The sequence below is a fragment of the Artemia franciscana genome, chromosome 20 (genome assembly GCF_032884065.1).
Source record: "Artemia franciscana chromosome 20, ASM3288406v1, whole genome shotgun sequence".
NCBI classification, from domain to species: domain Eukaryota; kingdom Metazoa; phylum Arthropoda; class Branchiopoda; order Anostraca; family Artemiidae; genus Artemia; species Artemia franciscana.
The window spans coordinates 34,215,296-34,242,149 of NC_088882.1; the positions used below are offsets into that span (position 1 = coordinate 34,215,296).

At 34.9% G+C, this 26,854-nt stretch overlaps 2 protein-coding genes across 5 annotated transcripts in view; one reads left to right on the forward strand and one right to left on the reverse strand.

Moving 5' to 3' along the window:
• Nucleotides 1-3,180, reverse strand: part of LOC136040167 (nucleolar protein 12-like) — a 32,318-nt gene extending 29,138 nt beyond the window's left edge. The window contains exon 1 of the mRNA XM_065724292.1: nucleotides 2,982-3,180. Within this exon, the coding sequence (XP_065580364.1) occupies nucleotides 2,982-3,049 (68 nt within the window). The 5' untranslated portion in view covers nucleotides 3,050-3,180. The remainder of the gene's footprint in view (nucleotides 1-2,981) is intronic.
• A 4,376-nt stretch (nucleotides 3,181-7,556) lies between these two features.
• Nucleotides 7,557-26,854, forward strand: part of LOC136040169 (DNA repair protein complementing XP-A cells homolog) — a 21,872-nt gene continuing 2,574 nt past the window's right edge. The window contains exon 1 of one of the 4 annotated variants that reach the window (XM_065724296.1): nucleotides 7,557-7,689. The gene's annotated coding sequence lies outside the window, so the exon portion shown is untranslated. Of the gene's footprint in view, nucleotides 7,773-13,456; nucleotides 13,475-20,504; nucleotides 20,694-26,854 lie in introns of those variants that run through there. The other 3 variants (XM_065724297.1, XM_065724295.1, XM_065724298.1) reach the window with 3 other exon arrangements.

Consider the following 26,854-nt stretch of genomic DNA (forward strand, 5'->3'; position numbering starts at 1 on the left):
GCAAACTGTTAAATTTAAACATAGGGCACAAGTAAAATTGTCAAAATCAATAACATGGTTCATCTATATTTAGTTATAACTGTTTGAGCCAAGAGTATATGTAAATTGTTAAAATAAATACATGGTTTCATTTTGATAGATTTCATTATCAAACCAAACACCAACTGTATCATTACCATTGCTTTATTGCATTGTGATATACCCCCAAGAGACAACCTTATTTGCCATATTTTTATTTGCTTTATTGCTGTTACATGGTGAATATAATCCTACTTGATGTTATTAAGATCTGAGTTTGTTTATCATTTTGTATATGTTTTGTTTAATTTAGTTTGTTTGCTGTTGCTTCCCTGTTGATAAAGGCTTCTAGAAACAAAGCCAAAACATTTAGAATTTTTATTATTCATGCTTTACTTTTGTGTTTTTTATCTATTGTTTTGCTTTGATTATTACGCCTGCTTCTATATTTTCATTCCTATAATTTTTTAACTGTTGATCTCCACAAGTAATTCACAGGGGTGAATCAGTGGTAGTCATGCATTTTGTATCTTCAATACATGTTTTTAGCTGCCATACTTGTTTTGGCTGCCAACAAGGCAGCCTCTTTCTTTAACTTGGCCTAGAAGTTCTTGAAGTTGGTGCTTGCACAATTCTAATACAGCAATGTTGTCAGCAAAGTCTATATTGCTCAGGTGTGCACCAGGATTAAGCTGGATACCATCTGCACTGGTGCCTTGCATTATATGATCAATGACAGTTATGAAGAGTAGTGAGCACAACGCACAGCCTTGTTTAACTCCTGACAGGATATGGAACAAATGGATTTGGACATCTGGTGTTTTTGCACTACACTTATTGCATTCATAGAGAGAATTGACCAGCAAAACTTTCTTTTCAGGAATTCTGTAGTGCAGCAGGATCTTCCACAGATTCTTGTAGTCTACTCAGTCAAACAAATATCTCCAAACAAATATCTCCTCTGAGTCAATGAAATATAGGTCCTTAATTGCCAATCTCTTCTTTTTTCTGTTAGTAGTCATAAAGTAGATACAATATCCAAAAAAGAATGGCCTGGTCTGAATTCATGTTTTTGTCAGAGGTATCTGTTGAGCTGTAAGCTGATTCTCTGCAACAAAATGTGTGATAACAATTGGCTGGGCATAAAATTTAGGCTTATTCTGTGTCAAATGCCTAGAAGGGTTGCACCACCTTTCTTGAAGATCCTCACAAGGGTGCTGTGCCTCTACTCAGAAGGTACTTTGACTTTTGCTGTCTAGAAATTCAGGCTTGTTAGAATGTTTGCTTTTATCATTTCTGCTGAAATTTTGTCTTCACCAGGTAACTTCCCATTTTCTTCAGCTGTTTTGCTACTGCTAAAATTTTGTTCAACAGCTTTTCAAACTGGCTAGCCTAGACTTTGTTAACTCAAATGCAGAAAAGAGAATAATGAGGGCTTTTTTTCCCAAGACAGTGAATGAACAAAACGTATTTGAATGTTTTGGCCCTATATCTAAGCCTGTCTTCAGCAAAAAAAAAAAAATAATAACACAAAAAACACTTACAATAAAAGTCCTTGGTTAAAAATCCATTTTTTAAAATAGCCTTGGCATCTTTACTTCTTAACAAAAAATTCAGCTAAGACTGTGTGGTAAAAGCTAACATTTTACAAGCTAAAAAGGTTCATTTATTTAACTAGCTGTATTTATTAAAAATTGGAATTATTTCTTATTTTGATATTTGCCTTCTCTGCAGCTAATCTTGTAGTTATTTTGGAATTGGGTTTGTTTTTATTGGTTCCTATTTTTGTTTTATTTTCAATTAGATTATTTTCTATAATTGATTTTGTGAAAATAGGGTTGAGTGTGTATTCACCCTAGTCTCTATTTAGGGATGTATTATTATTTAAGCTTCATTTGATTGCCTTTGCAGACAGAACTACTCATGCTAAACTAGGAGTCTGTAAGTCCACAAGGAGTTTTACAAAAGATCAATAAATAAAAAAACAAAAAACAAATATATTTCTATGGCTATACATATTTCCACTAAGGGAGGAGTGTATTGTTAGGGTAATGATTTGTGGTGATAAAGAGCATAAGATAGGGAATCTAAAAATAAATTTCTTAGAATGCTTCCTTCTTGAGAGCCACTATTCTTAATGTTTACCCTATTCTATAGGATATCTACCTTAATATAATCAAAAAAGTTTTCTGTTAAGTTTGGGCTTTCAATTTCTTTTTATGGTTTTTAGCTTTAGGAAATGTAATTCCTGTCATTTCAGAATCATTTTAAAGATCAAGGTTTTATTTTAAATTTTAGAAAAAAATTATATGTTTTTTTTAAAAACTTGTAGGCTAAATTGGGTATGAGGCTCAAAACACTTTTCTTGCTGGGGCATAATTTTGTCAAATCCTGGGGGGGGGGCAAAGTTGGAGCCAAGTTTCCCAAATCAAGTGAAAATGACAGTCAAAACTAAAAATAAGCTGTTTGGTACCAAAAAGGCACTAGGCTATACAGTACTTTAAAAGTAGGCCTACTATAAAGGTAGGCTACTTTGTAGTAGGCCTACTATATAAAGGTGACTTATAGCACTATAAAGGTAAATATGTACTACAAAACTGGTCTGTTGATGCTTGAGTTAAGCAGGTTTATCTTAGTTTTGACAAGATTTTGGAAGAAACTAAATTTCAGCTGGGGGGAGGGTAAACTGGAGGTCGAAGGGGGGTCAAACTTAGGACTGGGAGGGGCATTTGCTCTCATGTCCCATATATATTTACACCACTGATTTCTTGTGTCTCATTTTGAGCAGAAGATCTAGGCTATTTTCCAAAGTTTCACTTTTAAAGCAAAGATTGTGCAAGTTCATCAAAGGCTACTATCCTCAAATGAAGGGCAGGTTCTTGGACCTCAATTTTGGCCTATCCATCAAACTGAACAACTTTATAAAAACACAAAATTAAAGATGCATTCAAATTATAGCCTACCTTCGAGCCTTTTCATCAAATGTAAGGGAAGTTTTTGTTGCTCTATTTTTCTGTCTCTTTCCTCTCATTTCGCCTAGATCCACTAATCTCAACTCCTAACTTTCCTATTTTCCAGTTCTGGTTCCAGAGTTTTTATTTACTGGTTCTTTTTATGCCTTTATTTTTATTTTTGAATTTATTTGGGCATTCAAGTTCGAGCTAGAGCTGCCACAAAATTAAGAAAAATGCGCGGCGATTATGTTGCCAAAAGGAACACAAAATTTGCCGTTTGCGACGCTTCACATCGCTCGCGGGCTACCTTTCGGCAAATATATCCTAAAACGCGTAAGCGGTGAATTTTCCCTCCAAAATAATTCAATATTATGCATCCTGTAGAACGTCATATGCATGAAATATTTAAATGCATCTGGCGCTGTCGTTATTGCGAATTCAGATTTCACCAGTAAACATAACTTTTGAAAACCAAATCGCATTGACTGTTTTGGGACTGTATTTGTGTGAACCAAGAGAAGTCACTGGATCTTCTGTAACTTGTCACTACCAGTTGAGTAAAGTGTCTTTAGGCTCAGGCATTTCTTTCAATCTCGTGTTAAAGGGATCATTTTGTTCAAGAGTTATCTTTAAAAAAATTTACATAATTTTTTTGTAGGGTTTTGCACCCTTACCTAAGAATCAAATGAAAATAGGTTAAGCTGGTACATAACCGATAATAAATACCCCCAAAGAGGTTGTGAAACCGAACATTAACATCATGGGTTTTCGTTGCAGTGGGAATAAGGTCAGCGAGCATGCTCCGGAAGTAAATGCTCAGGGTATCCTTCTGTTATAGCGGCCTTTCGACCACTTACTCCATCGCCAGCCAGAGTGTCTTAGACGGGTAAAGAATAAAGTGTCTGATAACTTTGAGGAATCTTTGGTACTCAGCAAATTCTTTTTTTTTTGCTGTATGCAGAGCATGTAAACGTCATTGGTAAACTGCTCAATTTCTGGATCTAAAACATTGCATGCAGTGGATGAACACAGAGGGAGCGAACATTAAATACATCCAAGAGTAACGAACCATGGCATATCTTTTTGCTATAAGTGAAATTAGACCTGCTGGTTTGGAAGCACCAAGCATCCATTCTCCAAAGCAAAATCAATGAGGCTGGTTAAAATAATATCTCAATCCTACAGTTCCTTCAAGATACGGTTTTTTAACTTTAGTTTTGAATTGTTGTCCTTCAATCCAAGTTTGTTACTGAAAAAAAAAACGGTAAAGGTAAGCAGTTTCGGCTCTTCAGAAAAAGATTGTTATAATTATGGTCATTTTTAAGTTTCAATCATGTCTTGCGAGTTTATCTCTAGCCCCCTTTAGTGGTTTCACAAAGCCATAAGCTATATAAAAAAAAAGTTAGTCAAAAATTAAGGAATTCTTACTTTATAATATACAGCAGTATCAATGAGTTATATTTACATGTTTTTTCTCATTTTAATCTGTTTTTGAATCAGTTTTTTATTCACCGCTATATTATTTATTCCATAGCCGAGGGGTAACTGCGTTCGTTAAAGGGGTTGCTGCAGATAATTTGTAAAATAAAATCTATAGAAATGAATATAAAATTAGCAATTTAAAAGTCTCGCTTTTTGTTCAAGCATGTCTCTCATCCTCAAAAGCCGGTATTATCGATCTTCATCCAACAAATTTATAGTAGCACATATAAAAACTTTTTGTAGATCTCATACATTAAAGCATTAAGGTATACTGCGGCCTAAATTAAACGAAGGAACTTTTATACAACTAAAGGATGACAGATTTGTGAGAGACTTGAATAAATGTTACTGATAGGTTGTTTTTAGTTTTTGCCGTCTTGCATTTTCTCAGTGTCTCTTTTGGAGAGAGCCAAGAAAAAATATGAACAAGTATAGTTCTCCCGTACAGAAGAGGAAGATTTCCAATTTACCTTAGAAGGGACAAGAGCAGGGATAAGCTTTTTATATTTGTTGTAGGCATGGTTGAAAGAAATCCACTGGTGAAACTTTTTAATCCTTAGTTAAAATAAATTCCTAGGCAAATTTGATGATTTCTTAAGAAATTCTCTTCTTTAAGTGGGGCTTTGGCATTAACATTATCCATGGCAGAGGCAAAGGAAAATCCATGTAAACATGGATAAATCCATGACGATTGCAGCCCTGGTTCAAGCGCACTTCTGAATCCCATTCATCTCTTCTTATTCGGATCCTTGTTGTACTTTTTTTTTAATGACAGTTTATTCAGACGCATGGGAAAACAAGTGAAAAATCGGTCGGCATAAAGATAAAAGTGTTCAAACAATAGGTCAAAAACTTTCCCTAAAAGACTCAAGTAACTTTCAGTTGTACAGGTCATATCTTTAAGCCAATATGTTTTTCCAATTATCTTCCTCTTTTTGGTTAGTTTTATATAAAGCATTAATGAAGACTGATGGATCAGACCAAACAACTTTCCTTGAAAGCCAAAGAATAAACGAAATCGTAGTTTATGTATATATCGCCTTTAAGCCTTTCCATCAAACTTTATGGAGGCTTTTGTTGTTTTATTTTTCTATATCATAGCTTTCATTTCACTAAAATCGACCAATTTGTATTTTTCAAATGTTACTTCTATTATTTCGTTAATTTATTTTGGTTTCGCCTTACTTAGTCAATTAAAGAATTGCTTCGCTAGCATTATCTCTAAATCCAATCTGTTGACAATAAAAATTCTAAAAAGTCGCTTTTATTTGACAATTAATAAAATTAAAAACCTTTTTCTCGAAATATAATAAAAAAGACCAAAGAACTGTTTTAAACCTAAGACGAGTTAAAATAACAATTTTTTATTTAAGTCTAAAACTTATATAAGCCACAATAGAAAAATAGATGAAACCCAAAACAAACAAAAATGGCAATAAAAAATCAAGTTAAATTAAAACGTCAGAAGCTACAACAAATGGATATAGGGCCTTGTAAATCCAAGAAAATTATTTGCGCTTCACTTCATCTTGGACATTAACCTTGACATTGCTTAAATACATTTTGAAATAAGAGGAACTGTATGTTCAAAAACTAATGCCAGCGAAAAAAAGATTGAAAACCCAAAATTCAGGTAAAAAGTTTTGTTTCCTAGAACACAGATAGGTAGTCTATTGACCTAGGAAAAGGTTAAGAATAGTTATAATCAAGAAGGAGGCAGAGTCTTCAGAATGAGGGAAGCCTGTTTTACTCCAGGAGGCATAATGAAGTAAAGCCTATCCCCTTGCTTGTTTTTACTCGTTGTAGTGTCAAGTTTGATTTAATAGCCGGGTGTGTACTCTTCATTATTTCCTATTAATGATTTGAGGAAATCACCTGATAGCAATGATTCTGGAAAGTTTCAAACTTAAACTAACAAGACGTACAGCTTTATTTATTAATTTTTCTACAAATATATATTTATATTAACTTTTGTCGATTCTTCTGTTTTTGTTAATAAAGCTTATGTTTATAGACAACTCTGTTCATTATTTAAAACGTAGCGATTTTCTATCAACTCTGAACGGGAATCCATTTTACAGTGTAGATAGTTACTTTTTCTAAAGATCGATAGATGTTGTATTCTTGCAATTATACTCTAAAATCTTGAAAATTTGCAAGAGGCAATGGGGAGGGGGCTATAATTGCGTTTCCTTAATTTTGATTAGGATATCTAGATTCTTATAAAACTAAACTATTTTTCACATTAGTGCTGTAATTAACACAATTCTGTTTAGTATTACATAGGTAAACATAAACGATTTTACCTCCATGTCCCCCGTTACATTTTACATGTCTTGATGTATTTCATTTTTCTCGTCTTATTAGATTCTACATCTTATTACGGCTTACTACACAAATATGATCAATGCCTAGGCATTGTTTTATTTTTGAGTGTGTGTTTTGAGTGTGTACTCGAAGCAAGTTCTGTTTCGCAAGATTGTTTCAATATTCATGCAGTTAAAGGTCTCATTATCGATCATTTGGATTAAAAGAATGGGTGGGAGAAGATAAGATTGATATCTCGTCCTTATTTTGTTCGAGGTTTGGTCATGGTAACGAAACTGAAAAAGAATTGTGGACTGCAAGTACATTTGCAGTCCTAAATTACTTAGAAGAAATTTAGAAAATAACTGATACCAATTTAGTATTCTAAGCTTTTAAAAACTAGCAAACAAATTCTAGAAATTCAGCAAACGCCGATCAATTGCCGGCGCGCCAAAGATCAGTTTTAGGTGGCGTGTCGCTGACACTTTTTCGGCAGAAAATTAGAGACTTGTCTCAAACAGCTTATGTTCTTAAAATTAATATTTTTGGTCTAATTTTGATAGATTCGTCAACCAATAACCTCACCTTTGTTAGTTTCAGATTCTGCTGTGTGGGCCAGGAAATCTTCAATTTCAAACTATCTTCATTAGCTACTCTTTCAGATTTTACTAGAGATTTTACTAGAGATTTGAAAGAGGAGTCAGGTACTAGGGGATTAATATTGTTGTACGTAATATTGTTTTTGTATTTTTAAGTTAAATAAAGAAAAAGTTAGTTGAAGAAGTTGAAGTTGAGAGTTCTCAGGGATTTCTTTATTAGAAATTCCGCATTGAGGCATTTTATTGGACTTTTAGGGATTTAGAAAACGAAGAAGGCTATATACCAGCAAATTTTAAATTCTAAGCTCAAGGAAAACGCAACCAAAAAAGTGATGTCTACAGATGGGGTGCTGAGGAAGAAAAGATTAACCGGTTGGATATAAAATCTTTTGCTTCAAGTTGTAATTTTCTTGTGAGTATTGGTGATTCTTTGTATTTCTGTGATTACTTTACCATATTATACTTTAGACAATCGTGATTGCAGCTGAATGCTTCAGTTGCCTGACCAGGGTTTACCTGGTCCCACCCAAAATTTCCATCCCCCTTACTCTCAACCTCTAATTGGAATTCTCCCTAATGGACAAAGTGTAACAATATATACGCCAGGAGAGCTCCAGAGAAGCTCAACTCAACCAATTGTTACTGCAAGCCATAACTCAATCCCGCCACCCCAAAGTTATATTATACGTCCCACCTACCCAAGCTACTCCATCCCGACCTCAAACAAATTTTCTGCACTCAATGAAGAGAGTTATCCAGCATTACCCTCTTATGACAGTGATGAAGAGCTCAGAACATCTGTAAATCCAATGGAAATAGAAGGTATCATAACGCATGAAAATGGATCAGTATTACCAAGACTAGGACAGAATCCAAACATTGGTATAAAAAGGAGAGATTTGTCCCCAGATAGTGAAAATGGTGTAAATACAAAGTGTAAACAAAGGAAAGCTGCAGCACCTCAAGCAGAATACACTAACAAGGATACACCAAGCTTGCCAGAGCAAGAACAGTATAAAGTGTTAATAGAAATCATAATTGCAGAAAATGGGAAAACATTTCCCCCTGATCATGAAATAGCAAAGTCAATCCAGACAACATTGAAAAATTCAAAATTTGAGCTTGAAGTAAAGAAAGAAAGAAAGAATATGTTCTTATATCTACAAGGGGAGAATGATAGTGAAATTATTCTTTCCATTAGCACACTCTGCAACATATCTGTAATAACTAAACGAATACAACCTACAGTAAGAGGAATAATTAAAGGTATCCCTCTTAACCTAACCATAGAGGAAATCAAGGAAAGCTTACAATCTCCTACAGCGGTACAAGATGCTATAAGGCAGAAGAGATATAATAAAGAATCCAAAAAACTTGAAGACAGTCTTGCTATATTAGTTGTATTTGAGGGTAGGACCCTACCACCAAATGTTTGGTGCTTTGGAAGAAAGAGGGAGGTATACCAGTACTATCGCAGAGTACTTCAGTGTCACAAGTGCCAGAAATATGGACACACTCAAAAAGAATGCAGAGCTAAAGAGTCAGTCTGTTTGAGGTGCTCAGAGAAACACCAATCAGGCCAGTGCCCACTGAAAACAATAGACCCAGCAATTAGACAAAAATCATATTCATGTGCCAATTGTGGTGGAAGCCACTCATCAACATCCAACTTATGCCCAGTAAGACAACAAAACCAAGGAATCCTTCAAGTGGCCGAAAAATATCAAATAGGATTCCGTATGGCACAGGTAGCCTATAAAAGCTATGCAGACGTTCTAAATAAGAAGAGATTTCATAATAATAAGTTTAATCAGACTGCACCAAACCAAACTACTGAAAGACTCATTACATCATCAAAAACAGAAGTAGCTGAAAGGTTAGTAATTGGTCTACTTTGCAGCCCAGATCTTATAAATTTATCAAGCCTAAGCTTACCAGCTCGAATTGAAAAACTCTGCAAATTGGTAAAAGAATTAAATTTAGGGGACCTTAATGAACAAAAGATTTCAAATGTCTGTTTACTTAATAGAGCCTCATTAGGTAACCACCATGGCCCTTAAAATACTGTCTTGGAATGCTCAATCTATAGGAAAGGAAAAAAAGGATATTATTCTTGACCACTGCCAGGAAAATTCTATAGATATAATATGTATCCAGGAAACTTGGCTACAACCCCATATGAGAATGAACTTTAGAAACTATAATGTCATCAGGAAAGACAGAACTAATGGCACCAAAGGAGGAGTAATTATTTGTTTAAAAAATAACATTCATTTTACTAGAATTGAGCCAAAAATCGAAGAAAACCCTCAATGGAATTTGGAAATTACTGGATGTAAAATTATTCAAGATAATGGCAGTTTTTTAAATATATTCAATGTATACAATGCCAATGGAAGCAATCCCACTGTTGGAGACATAATGAAAAAACTACACCAATTGATCCCAAGTAATGAGGACCTAATTATAGTGGGTGATTTCAATGCCCACAGTAAAGTATGGTGTAAGTGCGATTTGATTAACCCATCTGGAAGAAGCTTGGAAAAGTTGCTGCTTGATACCAACATATGCCTGATAACACCAAAAGGACTACCCACCAGATGTAATCCCCTTTCTCAAATTAGAACTACAATTGACCTGATTATGACCAGTCCTAACATAGCAGGTATGACATCCATTTGTATCCCATCTGATACTTTACTATTTAGTGACCATTCTCCTATCCATTTGGCAATAGAGTCTAATAGACAAACCAATAGTAGGTCATTTTCAGCAAGTCATGGTAACAGATTCAGGTTCCAGGTAAAAAGGGCTAACTGGTCCCATTTTAAATACAATTTAAATCTAATTCCCATAAAAAATATCTTGACTACAGATACCTTTATTGATGACAAAATCCTCCTATTTCAGAATAAACTATTAGAAATTATAAAGACGTCTATGCCATTTACTGCAAGCACTAATAAGAGGGTAAAAAGCAGCATTTGGTGGAACAGAGAATGTGAAGAGTCAAAAAAGGAATATAAGAAACAAAGCAGAATATATTCGGCTGCAACTACTTTACCTAATCTGATTCAAATGAAAAAATCATATGCAAAATTTAAAAAATCAGTTTCAGCTGCAAAAAATAAAAGCATCAGAGATTTTATGGAGCACCTTGATTTCAAAACTCCAGCAAACAAAGTCTATTCCTTTGTAAGACACATGATGAACAAGCCCTCTCCAAAAAATAATAACCCACCTGTGATTTACAACAACATTCCTCTTCTCACTGAAGCACAAAGAGTTAAAGCTAGCTTAGACTTACTCAGCCAAACTGTGGGTAAAATGGATCATGATACAACTAGAATCATTTGCCAAAACTCAAAGATCAACAGACTCTCCAGTAGAGAACTACATGAGCCATACAATAAGCCATTTACACTAGCAGAAATACAACATGTTATATCTTATCTTCCAAAAACTGCTCCGGGATCTGACATGATATTTCCTCAGTTTATTTCCAAACTCAATGATGAGTGGATATCATGCCTGCTTGACTTAATCAACCAAGCATGGGATATTGGCTATTTCCCAAAAATATGGAAAACAGCAACTTCAATAATGATTCCTAAAGCCAGTAAAGATAGCTCAAAGATTGAAAATCACCGCTTTATAACACTTTTGCCTGTTTTGGGCAAAGTGTATGAAAGACTTATTAAAAGGAGATTGAATTGGGAAATAGAAAAAAGAAAGTTCCTCAAAGACGTCCAGTGTGGCTTTAGGAAGAATAGAAGTACCATTGACAACCTGGTGTGTTTCCAACGAGATGCCACTTATGCTATTCAGAACCAGCTAATAATGATTGCAGTATTTTTAGATGTTGAAAGTGCCTTTGATTCTCTCACCCATAGACAAATTTTGAATGGTATTATTGAAAGTGGTATACGTGGAAGACTATTAAAATTTGTCAAGAGTTACCTGGAAGACCGGGAAATTCACATTAGAGTAGGAAATACCATATCTACCAGCACATTGAAGGTCAAAAGGGGTGTGCCACAGGGCTCAGCACTAGGACCTGATCTATATAACATCGGCGTGTATGATATACCACTAGATGATGGGACATCCAGAGCAAGCATATTTGCAGATGATAAAGTCTTTTGGGTCACAGGAAGAACCATCAGTGAGGTCACTAAAAGCATAAAAGCTGTATTGCAACAACTAGAGAATTGGGCAGCCAGTATTGACATCAATTTTTCTTTACATAAAACCAAAGGTATGCTTATAACTAGAAAAACTGCTATAAGTGCTCCAACATTGACTTTAGGAGGTAGGAAAATTGACTATGTTAATCAAATGAAGTTTTTAGGCTGTATTATTGATAGAAATCTAAATTGGAATCCTCACATAGAATACACCAAAGCAGCATGCATCAGAAGACTAAATGTTATGAAATCATTAACAAGGTCCTCTTGGGGTAGCAGAGCAAAATTCCAGATTGAATTTTACCAAAAGTATATTCGATCAAAGCTTGAATATGCTGCAGCAATTTATCAATCAGCTCCACAATCAACCCTTAAAAGACTAGACACAATCCAGAATGCAGCTCTGAGGATTTCCTTTGGAGCAAGGAACACAACACCAATTCCATTCCTGCTATCAGAAAGTGGCCTAGAAGACCTTGAAACAAGAAGAAGTACTACAGTATTAAAATATATCAAGAAAATATGGGCAGCTGACAGAACACATCCAGTAAAATCAAGAATAGTAAAACCAGGTATCTTTATCACAGATAACAGCCAAAAGAAACGCAATCAGAAAAATATTTTTGAGAAAGCCATTGAACTCTGCTCTCAATTTGATTACTGTTTAAAAATAACAGATATGCTAAAGGTCCCAGAAAACAGGCCATTACCTCCTTGGGAACAGAGTCATCTTGAGTGTGTAAATAATATTGGTGAAGTATCCTGGTTCAATCTTGCAATCAGCTTTAGATTACACATGGCCAACTTATATAGCGACTTTGTACATATATATACAGATGGATCAAAAATTCAACATGACACACCAGTTGGGGCTGCATTTGTAATCCCTAAGCTGCAAATTACAAATCAATTTAAGTTACCAGTTGAAACATCTGTATTCCAAGCAGAAGTTATTGCCATTAAGAAAGCCTTGGAATATATAGGAACCAATCTTCAAAACTATCCAAAGATAGTTATATGTTCAGATTCTAAAGCCTCTATTGATGCCATTAGTAATGCAAATAGAAATAGGATGTCCATAATGGAAGTAATTGCTTGTTACTCTATGTTTACATCTGTCTGCAAAAAACACAAAGTAATTCTACAATGGGTACCAGCTCATGTTGGGATTGATGGTAATGAAAGAGCAGACAGAGCTGCAAAGCAGGCCACAAAAATGACAGGCCCCTTTACTGAATGTGATTCTCCCATGGAAGTTAAGATGATTGACAAAGTAATAAAGAATCTAGATAAATTTTCTTTTGAGGAAAACCGGAATTTGTCAGGCAACTATTTTGTCACCAGCAAAACCACAAGGAGGCATGAATTAAAAATATACGGCAAATTAACAAGAAAAGAGGGAGTTATTTTGTTTCGGCTAAGATCCCAACATGCAGGGGTTCAATCCTATCGTGCAAGATTTTTTGGAGAGGATGAAAATTGCAGATGTTGTAACAACGAAGAGACAATTGCACATGTTCTTCTAGATTGTGATAATTATCAACATCAAAGACAAAGTTTTGTAAAGTTCCTTACTCAGAATTCTATGCAATGTAATATAAATCTTCTTTTGGGTGGAGTGGCTGACGAAAAACTTAGTATACAAATCTTTCGACTAGTAGTTCAGTTTCTACAAAATATAGGAGTAGACAAGAAGATATAAACTAGTGTGTTACTTAAACCTGTTAAATGATGTGTATCAAGGCGAGACAATATTAGTGAAATGTTTAATTACTGTTGACCAATCTTAGCTTTGGGAGGCAAATCCGCCTTCCCTTGTATTTTCAACCTTCCAGGATGATTTATTTAGAACCATTGAATGAGGACCTAAGTGACATCTGCAGTCAAGAAAGGTCCGAAATCTGCTGCTGCAACCAAAAAAGTAAGGGTAAGCAATAAAACTCAGTGCTTCATCGCACAAAGAACGTTTGTACTTCTGTATCTAGATTCTGTCATTTTCATGAAGAGTATCATTAATATGTATATTTTTGGTTTTCATTCCTGTTCACTGCAAAGGAGACAACTTTTAATCTTATATGCTACAATATCAACTTTCAGAGTTAAGAGGAATTTTTTTATGAGAGTTCTAGATAATGAGTATTTTACTGTCTAAGAGACTTTTTTGTGCAGATTGTGTCATATCTTTAAAGAGCATCATTAATGTAGCCTACACATTTTGGTTTTCATTCTAGGCTATTTCACTGCAAAGAAAACTACATCTATTATTATAGGCTAAAATATCAATTCTCAGTAGCTAAGTTAATTGTGTAATTATCTGATTTTAACTGTTTACAGTGATAGCTATTTGAAAACCACCATTGGGTATTGCCTGAACCTAGGCTAATCAAAAAGGCAAGCTTTTAGCCTCAACCAAATTCTGTTTTATGTTATACTTTGGATCTTAAAGTAGGAAACAAGGAGGCTATCTTGATCATTGACATGCTCAATCAGAAATAAGTAGTGAAAAGAATCTAATGACTTTAAAAACAGCCAAGTGATAATGGTAGTTTTGCATGAACCTAGACTGCAATATAAGTTGTTCCAAGTAGGGGGCTATTCCAAGTGATCTTCACAATTTCTAACCACAAAGTCTCTTTTTTGAACCTATATACTATAGGCCATAGCCTAGGCTCATTGATAGGCTCAATCAGAAACAAGTAGTTAAAGAAAATACTTTAAAACAGCCAATAAAAAAAAGTAAAATTCTGGTTCAGCAATTTTTAGCCATCTTGGAAATGGGTTAGGCTTGGGAAATGAAACTTTCAGGGATGGGTTTACAGACTAAAGTATGTCCCAGGAAGGTATGTTGAAGTAACTGGCTCTACTATTTCTCCCTTTGGGGGCCCTAACCTAAATGAATTTAAAAAATCTTTGTGTTAGAAAAGTGAAACATTGTAAAATAGATTTTCTGCTTAAATAAAGTACAAAAAACTGTCATCAGCTTCACAACTTTGCTCAATCCTGATTTTTGAATTTTTGGAATTTCCCTTTTCTTTAAGAGAAAACTTTACCAAAACAAAATCTCCAGAATTATATTCAATTAGTTCATCTTATGGCTCACTATTAATGTTAAATAACTCATTAGTCTTCAATTTCTACTGGAAACTCCTCTTTGCCCTCATTGCTATTCCTCTCTTCTTGTCTATGAGGTCTCTTTGTTTTCTTTTCATTTGATGGGACCTTTGACTTCTTCAAAACTTTCCTTTGGATTTGTGCTTAAAGCTCATTTTTTTAAAGAGTATCTATAAGGATTCTGGTCCTGCCACATTTTCTAACACCCCCCCCCCCAAATTAGACACAACAGTAGATTTTGGGTAAGGTCTCACCATTTCAGGTGACTGAATTGTAGCTGCTTACTTTTATGCTATTCTTCTAGCCCTTCATTCCTCTTGTGGCTCAGCTCTGTCAGTCACAGATACTTGACAGAAATTGGACTCAGAAAATATATGTGGATTAAATGGCCATGTTCCTATCTGAACAAACCCTGCCTTTATGTTTTGAGGAATCATCTCTTGAATAAATTTTTAACAACTTTAAACAGTTGTGCAACTTCATGCACACATATTCTTTTGCCAGGATTTTGTTAAAGCTGCTCTTTGTAAGACTCTTTGAGAGCTTCTTTTAAAGGACTATCATTTGACATGCTTAATGGTTAGAGGTGATATAAATAATTGGGTGAAGTTTGAGAAGGTAGATCCCCTTTTCCTTGAAAGAATTGAAGCTTTATTTGAAATATGGCTTTCATGATTGTTCAGCAGCAATAGCACAGGATTTCTAAAGTTGCATTGACTTGCTTCTGAAAATGTTGAATTGACAAGTAAAAATTATATGTTGTCATCCAACCACTTCTGGGGAAGACCAGCACATCCAGGAGGACCATTTCAGGGTGACACATCTTTTCAGCAGCCTTAACATGAGGAAAGACATACACTAGGGGAATTGTCTGTCTACTTGCACTTATGAAACACAGCAAGGTGACTTTCTGCCCTGTTTCAGCTGACATAATTTGTTGAACCTCTTTTGCTCCTTTCTTGGCAATAACATGTGGGACTTGTACAGTAGTAGAAAGTCCAGTTTCATTGCAGTTCCAAATTCTAGTTGGTCTAAATTGATAACAAATATAGAGGGAATTCAAGTTCTCCAAAAACTGCTTGACAACTGCAGAATTAAATCCAGCTGCTCTTGCTTGACTGGTGTTTTCTGGCAACCAAGCTCAAAGTTTTGCTGTACAAAGTTTTTGAACCAGTCTAAGCCAGCCATCTCAACTTTATTCCAATATTTGGCGACTGCAATAGACAGCATCAATGCCCAGTCATAAGCCAACTTTGGGATAACCCTTGGTGGTAGACTGTGGTTGATTAAGCTATATTTCTGAAGAAGCTGCTGAGCTTTTCCTCTTGTTTTTTGTTGTAAATACTGTTTGCTGGAAGTTCCCAATTCAAAAGATTTTTAGAAGCTTTGTTGAAGGTTAGTCTCTCCACCAACACAGACTCCACAGCCTTTTTAAGTTTCTCCTGGTCAGGACATCCACAACCAGTTCTCAATACATCCAGACTGCCTAAAAAGAGAGGTTTGTTGCTCATGTTAAAACAAAAGACTTTTAAGTAATATATATGTATATATATATATATATATATATATATATATATATATACATTTATATATATATATATATATATAAATATATATATATATATATATATATATATATATATATATATATATATATATATATATATATATATATATATATATATATATATATATATATACCCAATGCCTTCTGAATTCCCTCCCCTGTTCCTACTTAGTTGCTACCAAGACAGAAACTTTCATGTTTATAGGTGTCCTGTCAGCAACTTCTAACCTTGATCATTTAATTGTATCTTTCCCCTGTGAAACAGTCAAGGTAGTTAGTGATAGCTTTTGTTCAGGTCACCTTCCATTAAAATTGAAAATAAATGCTTCATTTAATGCCTCTAAACAGCCAGATAAAAAAAGATTTCATATAAAAGACTGGAAAAAAGTTAACCACATGGGGTTTTGTTTTGAATATGACAGAATATTAAATAAAATAAAGGTACTCTTTCATTTCTTGTGTACACTCAGGCCTTATTGAAAAAGATGTAGCCATTGGACTTACCACCTGTCTGGCAGAAATTAACCATCTATTAAAGTGTGCTGAAGCTTCAGCTGGCCTGTGCAAGTGTGTTAGGAAAGGCTCTCAATTTCAGGGTTGGTCAAAAACCCTTCCCTTATTTCCGCGTGCGAGTCTTCTAAAATTTGACTGAATATTTGGAGGGAATGCAGCAGGGCAAAGTCTGGGACTGTTAATGGTTTGCAGCTACGTTCTAAACGTTTTTTTGCTAAAGTGTTAAGAAAACATAAGGTTGATCTTATTGAGGAAAACTGTCATAAAATTTCAGAAAACCCTTCAAAGCTATGGAAAAAATTTGAACACCCTGTGAATACATTTGTGCAAATAATATCCCTGAGTGGATGAACTATGATAAGCATGAGGTATCATCTCTCAATCCTGCTCTTGAATCAAAATTTGAAAATGAATTAAGTGCTTGTCTGAAAAAACATTATGCTTTGACATTTATAATTAAGGCAAGTGATGTATTGTTTTATTGTAAACAAGAGCTAAGAGCTCATATGGCACTTGTGGTGAGGCTGGAAGAGCCAAGAGCTCATATTGCATGAGTTCTAGCAAAATTCTAAGAATCAATAGATTGATCTAAAAGAAAAATCAGAGGCTTAATGCTGATTGGGACTTAGAACAAGAGCTCTGAGTCATGAGGTCCCTCTAAATATCAAAATTCATTAAGATCAGATCACCTACTTGTATGTTAACAATACCTCATATTTTCTAATTGTTCCTCTCCCTACAGCCCCCCAGATGATTGAATTGGGGAAAACGACTTTATAAGTCAAATTGTGCTGCTATCTGACATGCCTATCAATTTTCATCATCCTAGCTCGTCCAGAAGCACTAAACTCACCAAAGCACTGAACCCCACCCCTTAACTCCCCCAAAGAGAGCAGATCCAGTCTGGTTATGTCAATCATGTATCTACAACATTTGCTTATTCCACCCACCAATTTTTGTCCCAATTTCTCCACCCTAAGCATTTTCCAAGATTTCTGGTTTCCCCCTACAATTCTCCCCAATGTCAACAGATCTGATTAGGATTTTAAATAAGATTTCTGAGACACGAGTCCTTTCTAAATATCAAATTTCATTAAGATCTGGTAACCCATTCTTAAAGTTAAAAATATCTCAATTTTTCTAATTTTTCCAAATTAACACCCCTCAGCTCCCCCAAAGAAAATGAATCTGTTCCAGCTATGTCAGTCATGTATATATAACTTGTGCTTATTCTTCCCATCAAGTTTCGTGACAATCTCTCTACTCTAAGGGTTTTTCAAGATTTAGGTTTCCCCTCTCCAACCCCTTCCCAGATCTGATTCAAATTGAAAATGGAGCCTATGAGGCATAAGATCTTTCTATATATCAAGTTTCATTAAGATCCAATCACCCATTCATAAGATAAAGATACTGCAATTTTCATGTTTTCCAAAATTTCTGGTTTCCCCCTCCAACTTCCCCCAGTGTCATCAGATCTGGTTGGGATTTATAATAAGAGCTCCAAAGCACAAGGTCCTTCTAAATATTAAATTTCATTAAGATCTGATCACCCATTGATAAGTTACAAATAGCTCATTTTTTCTAGTTTTTCCAAATTACCCCCCCCCCCCCCCCCCAACTCGCCCAAAGAGAGCGGATCTGGTCCGGTTATGTCATTCATGTATCTTAGACTTGTGCTTATTCTTCCCACCAAGTTTCATCCTGATCTCTCCACTCTAAGCCATTTCCAAGAGTTCTGACCCCCCCCCACAACCCTGGATCTGGTCAGGATTTAAAATAAGAGATCTGAGTTACGAGATCCTTCTAAATATGAAATTTCATTAAGATCCAATCACTCCTTTGTAACTTAAAAATGCCTCATTTTTTCTAATTTTTCAGAATTGACCCTCCCCCCAGCTCCCCCAAAGAGAGCAGATCCGTTCCAGTTATGTCAATCACTTATCCAGGACTCGGGTTTTATTCCAACCAAGTTTCATCCTGATCCCCCCACTCCAAGCATTTTCCAAGATTTTAGATTTCCCCCTCCAATTCCCAACAGTGTCACCAGATCCAGTCGGGATTTAAAGTAAGAGCTCTGAGACACGATATCCTTCCAAACATCAAATTTCATTTAGATCCAATCACCTATTTGTAAGTTAAAAACATCTCATTTTTTCTAATTTTCCCAAATTAAGGGTCCCCCCCAGGTGGCCAAATTGGGGAAATGACAATTTCTAATTTCATATGATCTGGTTCTAAGATATCTTTGGTCTAGATATCTCTATAAGATGTCTCTGGTCTAGATATCTAAGTTCTTGTAGGTGCACTCTCTGGAGTGTTGTTGTTTTTTGCTTGTGCTGGTCCCAAAGTTCCTGGCTAGTAACTGTTGAGATATGTTGTAATGGCTATAGAGTGAATGCATTCTGTTTAGTATGCTGAAATTTCTTGCTCATTCTCCAGTTTTAGAGTCCCTATCTTGCATGTGTATTGGGTAACAGGAACAATTAAGGAGTTGTAGCTTTAGTTGTATTGATATATGTTTATTCTTGAAGAGGGGGAGCAGCCTCTTTGAGGTTACACTTTCTAATGCAAGTCTTCTTTTTATGTCATCACTGCAACTATTGTCTGATTTTAGTGGGCTCCCTAGGTATACAATATGAACAATTCGACTACTTTGCCAGTTACTATTACATGAATGGGAGATGGACTGGGGTCTCTTGTGGTATGCATGACTTTTGTCTTCTTCTGATTAATAATCATACCAAAGCTATTTGCTGCAGATTCTTGTTCAAAAACTTAGGCCTATAATCTAGGTGCTATCTATGATTATATGATTATAATCTATAATAATATAATCTATATAATAATATAATCTATAATAAGGCCTATAATTTAGGTGCTGTTTCAGCAAGTATATTGTTACTTTCAGCACAAACTAGAGTGTCTGTTGAGACTGTACTAGTGTTCAGGCCTAATTTATTTCCTAGTAGAGACGTGATAGCATGCAACAACAGTTTAAATAGTTGGGGAGAATTTATGCAACCATGCAGCACACCCGAAGTCAAATTTAACCCCAAACAAACAGAAATTGAAGTAAATAATCGTAGCATACATAAATATAAAAGATACTAATATACTTAAATCTAACAGTTAAAAATGTGGTTGAATATTTCAGCCTAACTTAAGAAAAAGCAAAAATAAACTAGAACCAGGACTTCACCTGCTGCACTCTTCCCCCTCCTCTAACCATAAAAGTTCTTAATTTTATTGCAACCTTTTCGTTGTATTGAAAATCATATGTATCTTGAATAGTTTGATTTTGTTTTTCAATATATATAATGTAAAAATATTTATAACGTAATTGATTTTGAATAAAATGCCAATAACACAATAGGCTTTAGACCTTTACAGTTAGGAGAGGGGGAATGGGGAAGCAGCCAAACTCCTTCTTGTGGTACTTCTTGTTTTCTTCAAGTTTGATTTGAATTTTCAACTTAACTTTTACTCAATTTAAGATTTATCTGTAGTATTACTATGTTATCCTTTTGCTTGGTATGATTCTTTATTCAGTTTTTGTCTGTCTTTGGTTTCATCCATTCTTTAATATTAATTTCTGGTTGTACTGAGTTTGAACTATTATTGAAATTTATTACTGTTGATTCTAAGTTTAATGTGGCTCCTTACTTTTCCTTGAAATTTTCTTTTTATTGAAATTAATTTCTGTCCTTTTTTGATTACCAAAGTTTCGTAATTGGTTAATATAATGAATATTTCTCCTGGTTTTCAAGCCTCCAGATTAAAATATTCCATTCCAATTTGTTATATCTAATTAGTGTCTTTTTATTTATGTCAACATCCTCCAAAAGTTTCAATAAATCCCATTAGCCATTTCAGATTTGTTGCAGATTCGCCTCTCTGACATCCGAAAAGCACATAGTACCTTTTGATTGAGCTCAACTTTCTTGGAAATTTTCAGGTTATTACCATTATCTGTTTCCAATATATTGCATACATACAATTTTAACGACCAGAATTCACATGGTATCTTTTGATTTATTATAACATCTCCTTCAATGTTTCCTTGTATTTTCAAGAGGAATATCTAGAGGCGATCTTAGCTGTTCGTTGGGGTAAAGGATATATTGGGGTAAAACTCTTCTTTTGTTTTGCACTGGAAAATGCTGCTCTATCAGAGTTTGTTGGCAATTGGTAAAGGCAGGAACTGGAATTTTTACATCATCACTGCTTAGTTCTGATGACTAATTACATATTGCCAAAATAAGCTACATGCTTGAAATATGTTTACTGCTGTAAACATATAGGTATGTATATGTATGTAAATGTGTATGTAGAGATTATAAGAAAGATTCAGCTATTATTGGAGGTGTAGTGCAGATCTTACCCTTTTGCGGGATACCAGACATATACATGAAGAGGGATCATCTCATTGGAAGTTGAAAGTTCTAGTTAAGTTTTTAAGAGTTAAAAGAGATCAGAGGGCAACTACCCCTCCCACGCCCCCTTTTCACCAAAGGTATCCAATTTTTTTTTGAGATTGTCATTTTGTTGAAAATAGTTAAAAAAGATTAGATAACAAACACTCTGGTGTCGACACACACCACCAGGGCCCGGGCCCGTGTCGATATATAGCCCGGGGGTGGCGTTGTAAGTTATGCCCTGGGGACATACATGATTTTTATGGAAAGGATGCTTGTATGAATTTCAGAGAGGGCTCATTTTATTTGAAATTGAAAGTTTTAGTTCACCTTTTAAGAGTCAAAAGAGATACATTGACAACTATTCCCCCCCCCCTCACGCCCTTTTTTGCCCACACCCATCTGATAAAATTTTGAGATTGTTATTTTGTTATAAATAGTTCTAAGGCCAGATAAGAAAACCTCCAGTTATCAACACAACCTTGGGTCTAGGGGCAGGCATTGTAATTTATGCCCTGGGGGCATATATAGTTCTTATCAAAGAGATGCTTGTATAAACGTCAGAGAGGGCTCATTTAATTGGAAACTGAAAGTTCTAGTTCACTTTTTAAGAGTCAAAACTGATCCAAGGTTTCAAGGATATTCAAAGTCTCCCTCTTTACATTCTCCCTGGAATTTCTCATCTCCCTTAGATCTTTCCATACAACATCCTCCCAACCCAAGCAAGGACAATATATTTTCCGTTAGCCCTTGATTGTTGGCTGGCTAACCATCTCAACATTTCTCTCATTATATCCCCAGAACGTTGGACCAATCGATACTTTTCTTGCATCGTGCTGTTTAAAATATGGGCAGTCAGCTGGGTATCATAACAAACCATAGGCAATTTCTCTGGAAAACGTCTAGCATGTCTTCTTCTGTTTTTGAAGTGTCCATGCTTCAGAACCATATTTGGCCACTGTCATCACTGTATCTTAAAAAATTCTAATCTTGGTCTGCCAACTTATCTTCATATTCTTCTAGACCTTTTTTGAAGTGTGAAAAAGCACCTTGGGCCTTGGCCATTCTTCTCTTAACATTTTCACTCTACACACTGTCTTTACTCATAATACTACAAAGTTAAGGGAAGTTGTCAATTGGATCATTCTTTTTTTTTACCTAACATTACATTTTCATATTCACTTATTCCTAATCTTTTAGTGCTATTATTCTTAACATTGATTTTTAAATGTATTCTAGCATGCTGAACTTGCAAAATCTCTTAAAGTTTTGTTCATTTTGCCACTCTTTCATCTTTATTTTCCCATTAGATTCCTCGTTATCCCATTGTCTTTATTGTGCTCCATAAGACAAAGTCCATCAAAATTATCCGTATGAACGGGGAATAGAACACGACCCTACTTTACCCCTGGTTTAAAATGAAACCAGCTACTAACCTCACTTCCCAACTTAACCACAGCAGTGTTTTGGGGCAAAGGACATTTTGGGGAAAAACTCTTCTTTTGTTTTGCACTGGAAAATGCTGCTCTGTAAGAGTTTGTTGGCAATTGGTAAAGGCAGGAACTGGAATTTTTACATCATCACTGCTTAGTTTTGAAGACCAATTACATATTGCCAAGATAAGCTACATGCTTGAAGTATGTTTACTACTGTAAACACATATGTATGTAAGCGTATATGTATAGATTGTGAGCAAGATTCAGTTGATCTCGGAGCTGTAGCGCAGATTTTACCCTTGTATGGATTGGAAATTGAACTATTGGAAATCAAAAGTTCTAGTCCAGTTTTTAAGAGTCAAAAGAGATTTGAGGGCAACTAGCCCCCACGCCTCTTTTCCACAAATGCATCCGATAAAAATTTTGAGATTGTCATTTTGTTAAAAATATTTCAAAGATTAGATAATAAACATTCCAGTGTCGACACAACCCCCCATGGTCTGAGGGGAGTGTTGTAAGTTATGCCCTGGGGGCTTATATGGGGCTTATAACTTCTTAAAAGGCTCATTTGTTTGGAAATTGAAAGTTTTAGTTCACTTTTTAAGAGTCAAAAGTGATCTGAGGGCAACTAGCCCCTCCACGCCTTTTTTCCTCAAACACATCCGATACAAATTTTGAGATAGGCATTTTATTGAAAATAGTTCAAAGGTCAGATAAGAAAACTCCCGTGTCGATGCAAGACCTCAGGGGCAGGCGTTGTAAGTTATGCTCTGGGGGGCATATATGGTTCTTATAGAAGGGATGCTCGTATAAATTTTGGAGAGCGCTCATTTGATTGGAAATTGAAAGTTCTAGTTACCTTCTTACGAGTCATAAGTTAACGGAGGATCCACCCTTCCCTGACACAGGGGGGGGGGGTAGATCTTTTCGCCAAATGCATAAAATGAAAATTATGAGATTGTCAGTTTGTTTGAAATAGTCCAACGATAAGATAACAAAACTTTGTTGTCATCTTTACCCTTCCCCCAGAGCAAAGGGAATGGTTTAATTTATGCTTCGAGGGTATATAAGGTTTTGTGGAAGAGGTCCTTGCATAAACTTTGGAGGGGACTCAAATGATTAGAAATTGAAAGTTCTAATTCAACTTTTAAGAGTCAAAAGTGTTCTGATGGCGACTAGCCCCCTCCCTCCCAACCCTCTTTTGTCTAAATTTGTCCAAATTTTGTAGCAATTTTGTTCAAAATAGAACAAAAATAATATAGCAAAAACTCAAGGGATAAAACAGCCCCCTGCCCCCAGAATCCAGGGAGAAGTGTTGTAAAATGTGCCCTGGGGGCATTTAGGGTTTTTGTGGAAGGAATGGTCGTATAAACTTAGGAGGGGGCTGATTTGGCTGTAAATCAGAATCTCTATTTCCCTTCTCTAGAGTCAAAAGTATTCGGAGGGCAACTAGCCCCCCTCCAAGGCTATTTTTCCCCAAATGCATCTAATACAAATTTTAGATGACTATTTGGTTCAAAGTAGTTATTAGATCAAATAACAAAAATTCCGGGGTAGACACATCCCCTCAGAGCCCGGCGGCAGATTTTGTAAGCCATGCCCCAAGAGCATGTAAGGTTTTATGTTAGGGTTTGTCATATAAGCTTCAGAGATGGCTCGTCTGATTGGAAATTTAAAGTTCTATTTATCTTTTTAAGATTCATCAAAATAATGGGAAGATATCTATCCCTCCCCACGCTTTTCCACCCAAATACATCTGATAAAAATTTTCAGATAGCCGTTTTGTTCAAAATAGTCCAAAATTGAAATTACTGTAAATTAGGGGTTGAAAAATCCTCCATGGCACCCAGCCCAAGAATTGTAACTTCTGTAAATTGTATATTCTTTAAAATTGAAAGTGATCAAAAATTAACAAGCCCCCCTCCTCTGTGCCTTTTTCCTCGAAATGCATCTTATCAAAATTTTTAAACTGCCATTTTTTTTTTCAAAATTGTCCTAGCCCTGGGGCAAGGATTGTAACTTATTTAAGTTGCCCATTATTAGAATATAAGGTTCAGTGGAAGGGGTGGTCGTGTTAACTTTGGAGAGGGCTCATTCTATTGGAAAATGAAACTTTTTAAGATTAAAAAATAATCAATGGCCAACTAGGCCATGTCCCACTTTCCCAATTTTTAAATTTTTTTTACTTTGATACTTGGATTAAGTGATTTACGTGGTAACTTCGATTTATGGTCAAAGGCTGTAATTTGTGTAAGTTTCTTATTGTTACATTGATCCCTTGTTAACTCTGATCCTTTCTTTACTTTGATACTTTGGTACTTATATATTGTTACTTTGATACTAGTTTTGATACTTTGGTTAAAGTTTGATCTTGAAAAAAAATATCTTTTTTTTAAATAAGGAGTTTTTAAAAGAAACACTTGAAACTTTTTGCAATAAAAAACGAACAAAATTAATTAAAACAAGCCTTCTGAGAGTTTTTCCCCAATTCTCTCTGAAAGAATTGAGGTTATGTACTTCTGATGAATAGTGTCTTCACTACAAATAAGAATATGACTAGTGCCCGTTTCCCAAAACGGTAAAAGTATCATTCTCTTACTTAAATAGTCAATTCTTTTACTTAGAATTATCATTCTCTTACTTAAGTGGCTATAAAGTTCTACAAAACTAGTTTACCCCTTTTTTTCATTATAATAATTGGGAGAATAGAATTCAAAGACAAGTGAGAGTTGGATAAAGTATTGGTTGTTATACCGTGGTCGTCTTCAGGGAGTAGGGGCTATGTACTTCTATTCAATGATGTCTTCTACAAACAAGAGTATGGCTGTTGTCCGTTTCTCTAACGGTAAAAGTAAATCCTGTAGCGTATTTGGCACTTTACTAAAAGAAATTATATTACAGATATTTTCTTTTGTTCTTAGTACAACATTGAAAATAAAATTAAAATTGCAATGGAACTAGACCTGGCTTTACCAACAAACCCACTAGGCCCTTCGGCTATCACTATTCCCAAAGTTTAAGGGATTTCCCTGAAAATCTTTCAAAAACTCTTGGGTCTAGAGGCGTCAAAGCTTTGAATCCGGCCTGGCTGAAACCAAATCTTGAGCTGACAGCAATTAATATCATTATGTATCCAATATTCAGTTCAATTTATTAGTTCTTATCAAAACTGTTAATTTATTTTGGAATAAAAAAGTACTTGAAATAGGGAATTTTGAAAAACTTCAAACTTTGGCAATAAAAAACGAACAGAAATTAATTTAAAAAAGACTTTACGGAAAAGAAGTTATCTAAAGAAAGGTTTGGATCATAAGAAATACTCAAACTCAAAAGAGCCAGAAATTACTATTAAAGAATAAATGAAACCCAAAACGAACAGAAATTAAATAAACAATCATAGCAAAAAAAAATATACAACAGGTATTAACATAAATGAATAGACAAGATCTCAAAACGAGTAAATCTTAAGCTGGGTTTGCAAATCCAGCCAAAAATTAACAAAAATATTTTGCTATTGAGTTATAAATGAAACCCAAAACGAACGGAAATTAAATAAACAATCATAGCAAACAAACAAGCAATAGTTACTAATCTGTAAACGAGTGAAACTTAAATTGAATATGCAAATCCAGCTTGAAACAAACAAAAATCTTAACAAAGAAGAATCTGAGTTTTGCCTCCTTCTTTCATTGTAAAAGTCTAAAACCTACTGCGTCATTGGCGCTTTATTGAAAACGAATTATATTACGAATATTTTCTTTTGAAAAATAAACAAAAAATTACAGTAAAATTAAATTGTGAACTGATGAGCTTTCAGCAATTAAAATCATGATATATCAAATATTTAATTTAATTTTATTAGTTCCTTCCAAGACTGTTCAATGCAAATATAGTTTCAATACAAACAAGAGTTTGGATAGTGCAAGTCTAAAGTCTACTGCGTCTTTGATGCTTTACTGAAAACAAATCATATTACAAATATTTTCTTTTATACTTATTACAACATTGCAAATAAACATAAAAATTACAACTGAATTATATTTTGAACTACGATCTTTCAACAATTAATAGCATTATATATCAAACATTCAATTTGGTTTTATCTGTACTTGAGCAAGACTATTCAAGACATATATAGTTTTCAGTAAAGCGCCAATGATGTTGTAGGTTTTAGACTTTTACAATGAAAAAAGGAAGCAAAACCCAAAATCTGCTTTGTTGAGATTTTTGCGTTTTGAGCTGGATTTGCATATTCAGCTTAATGT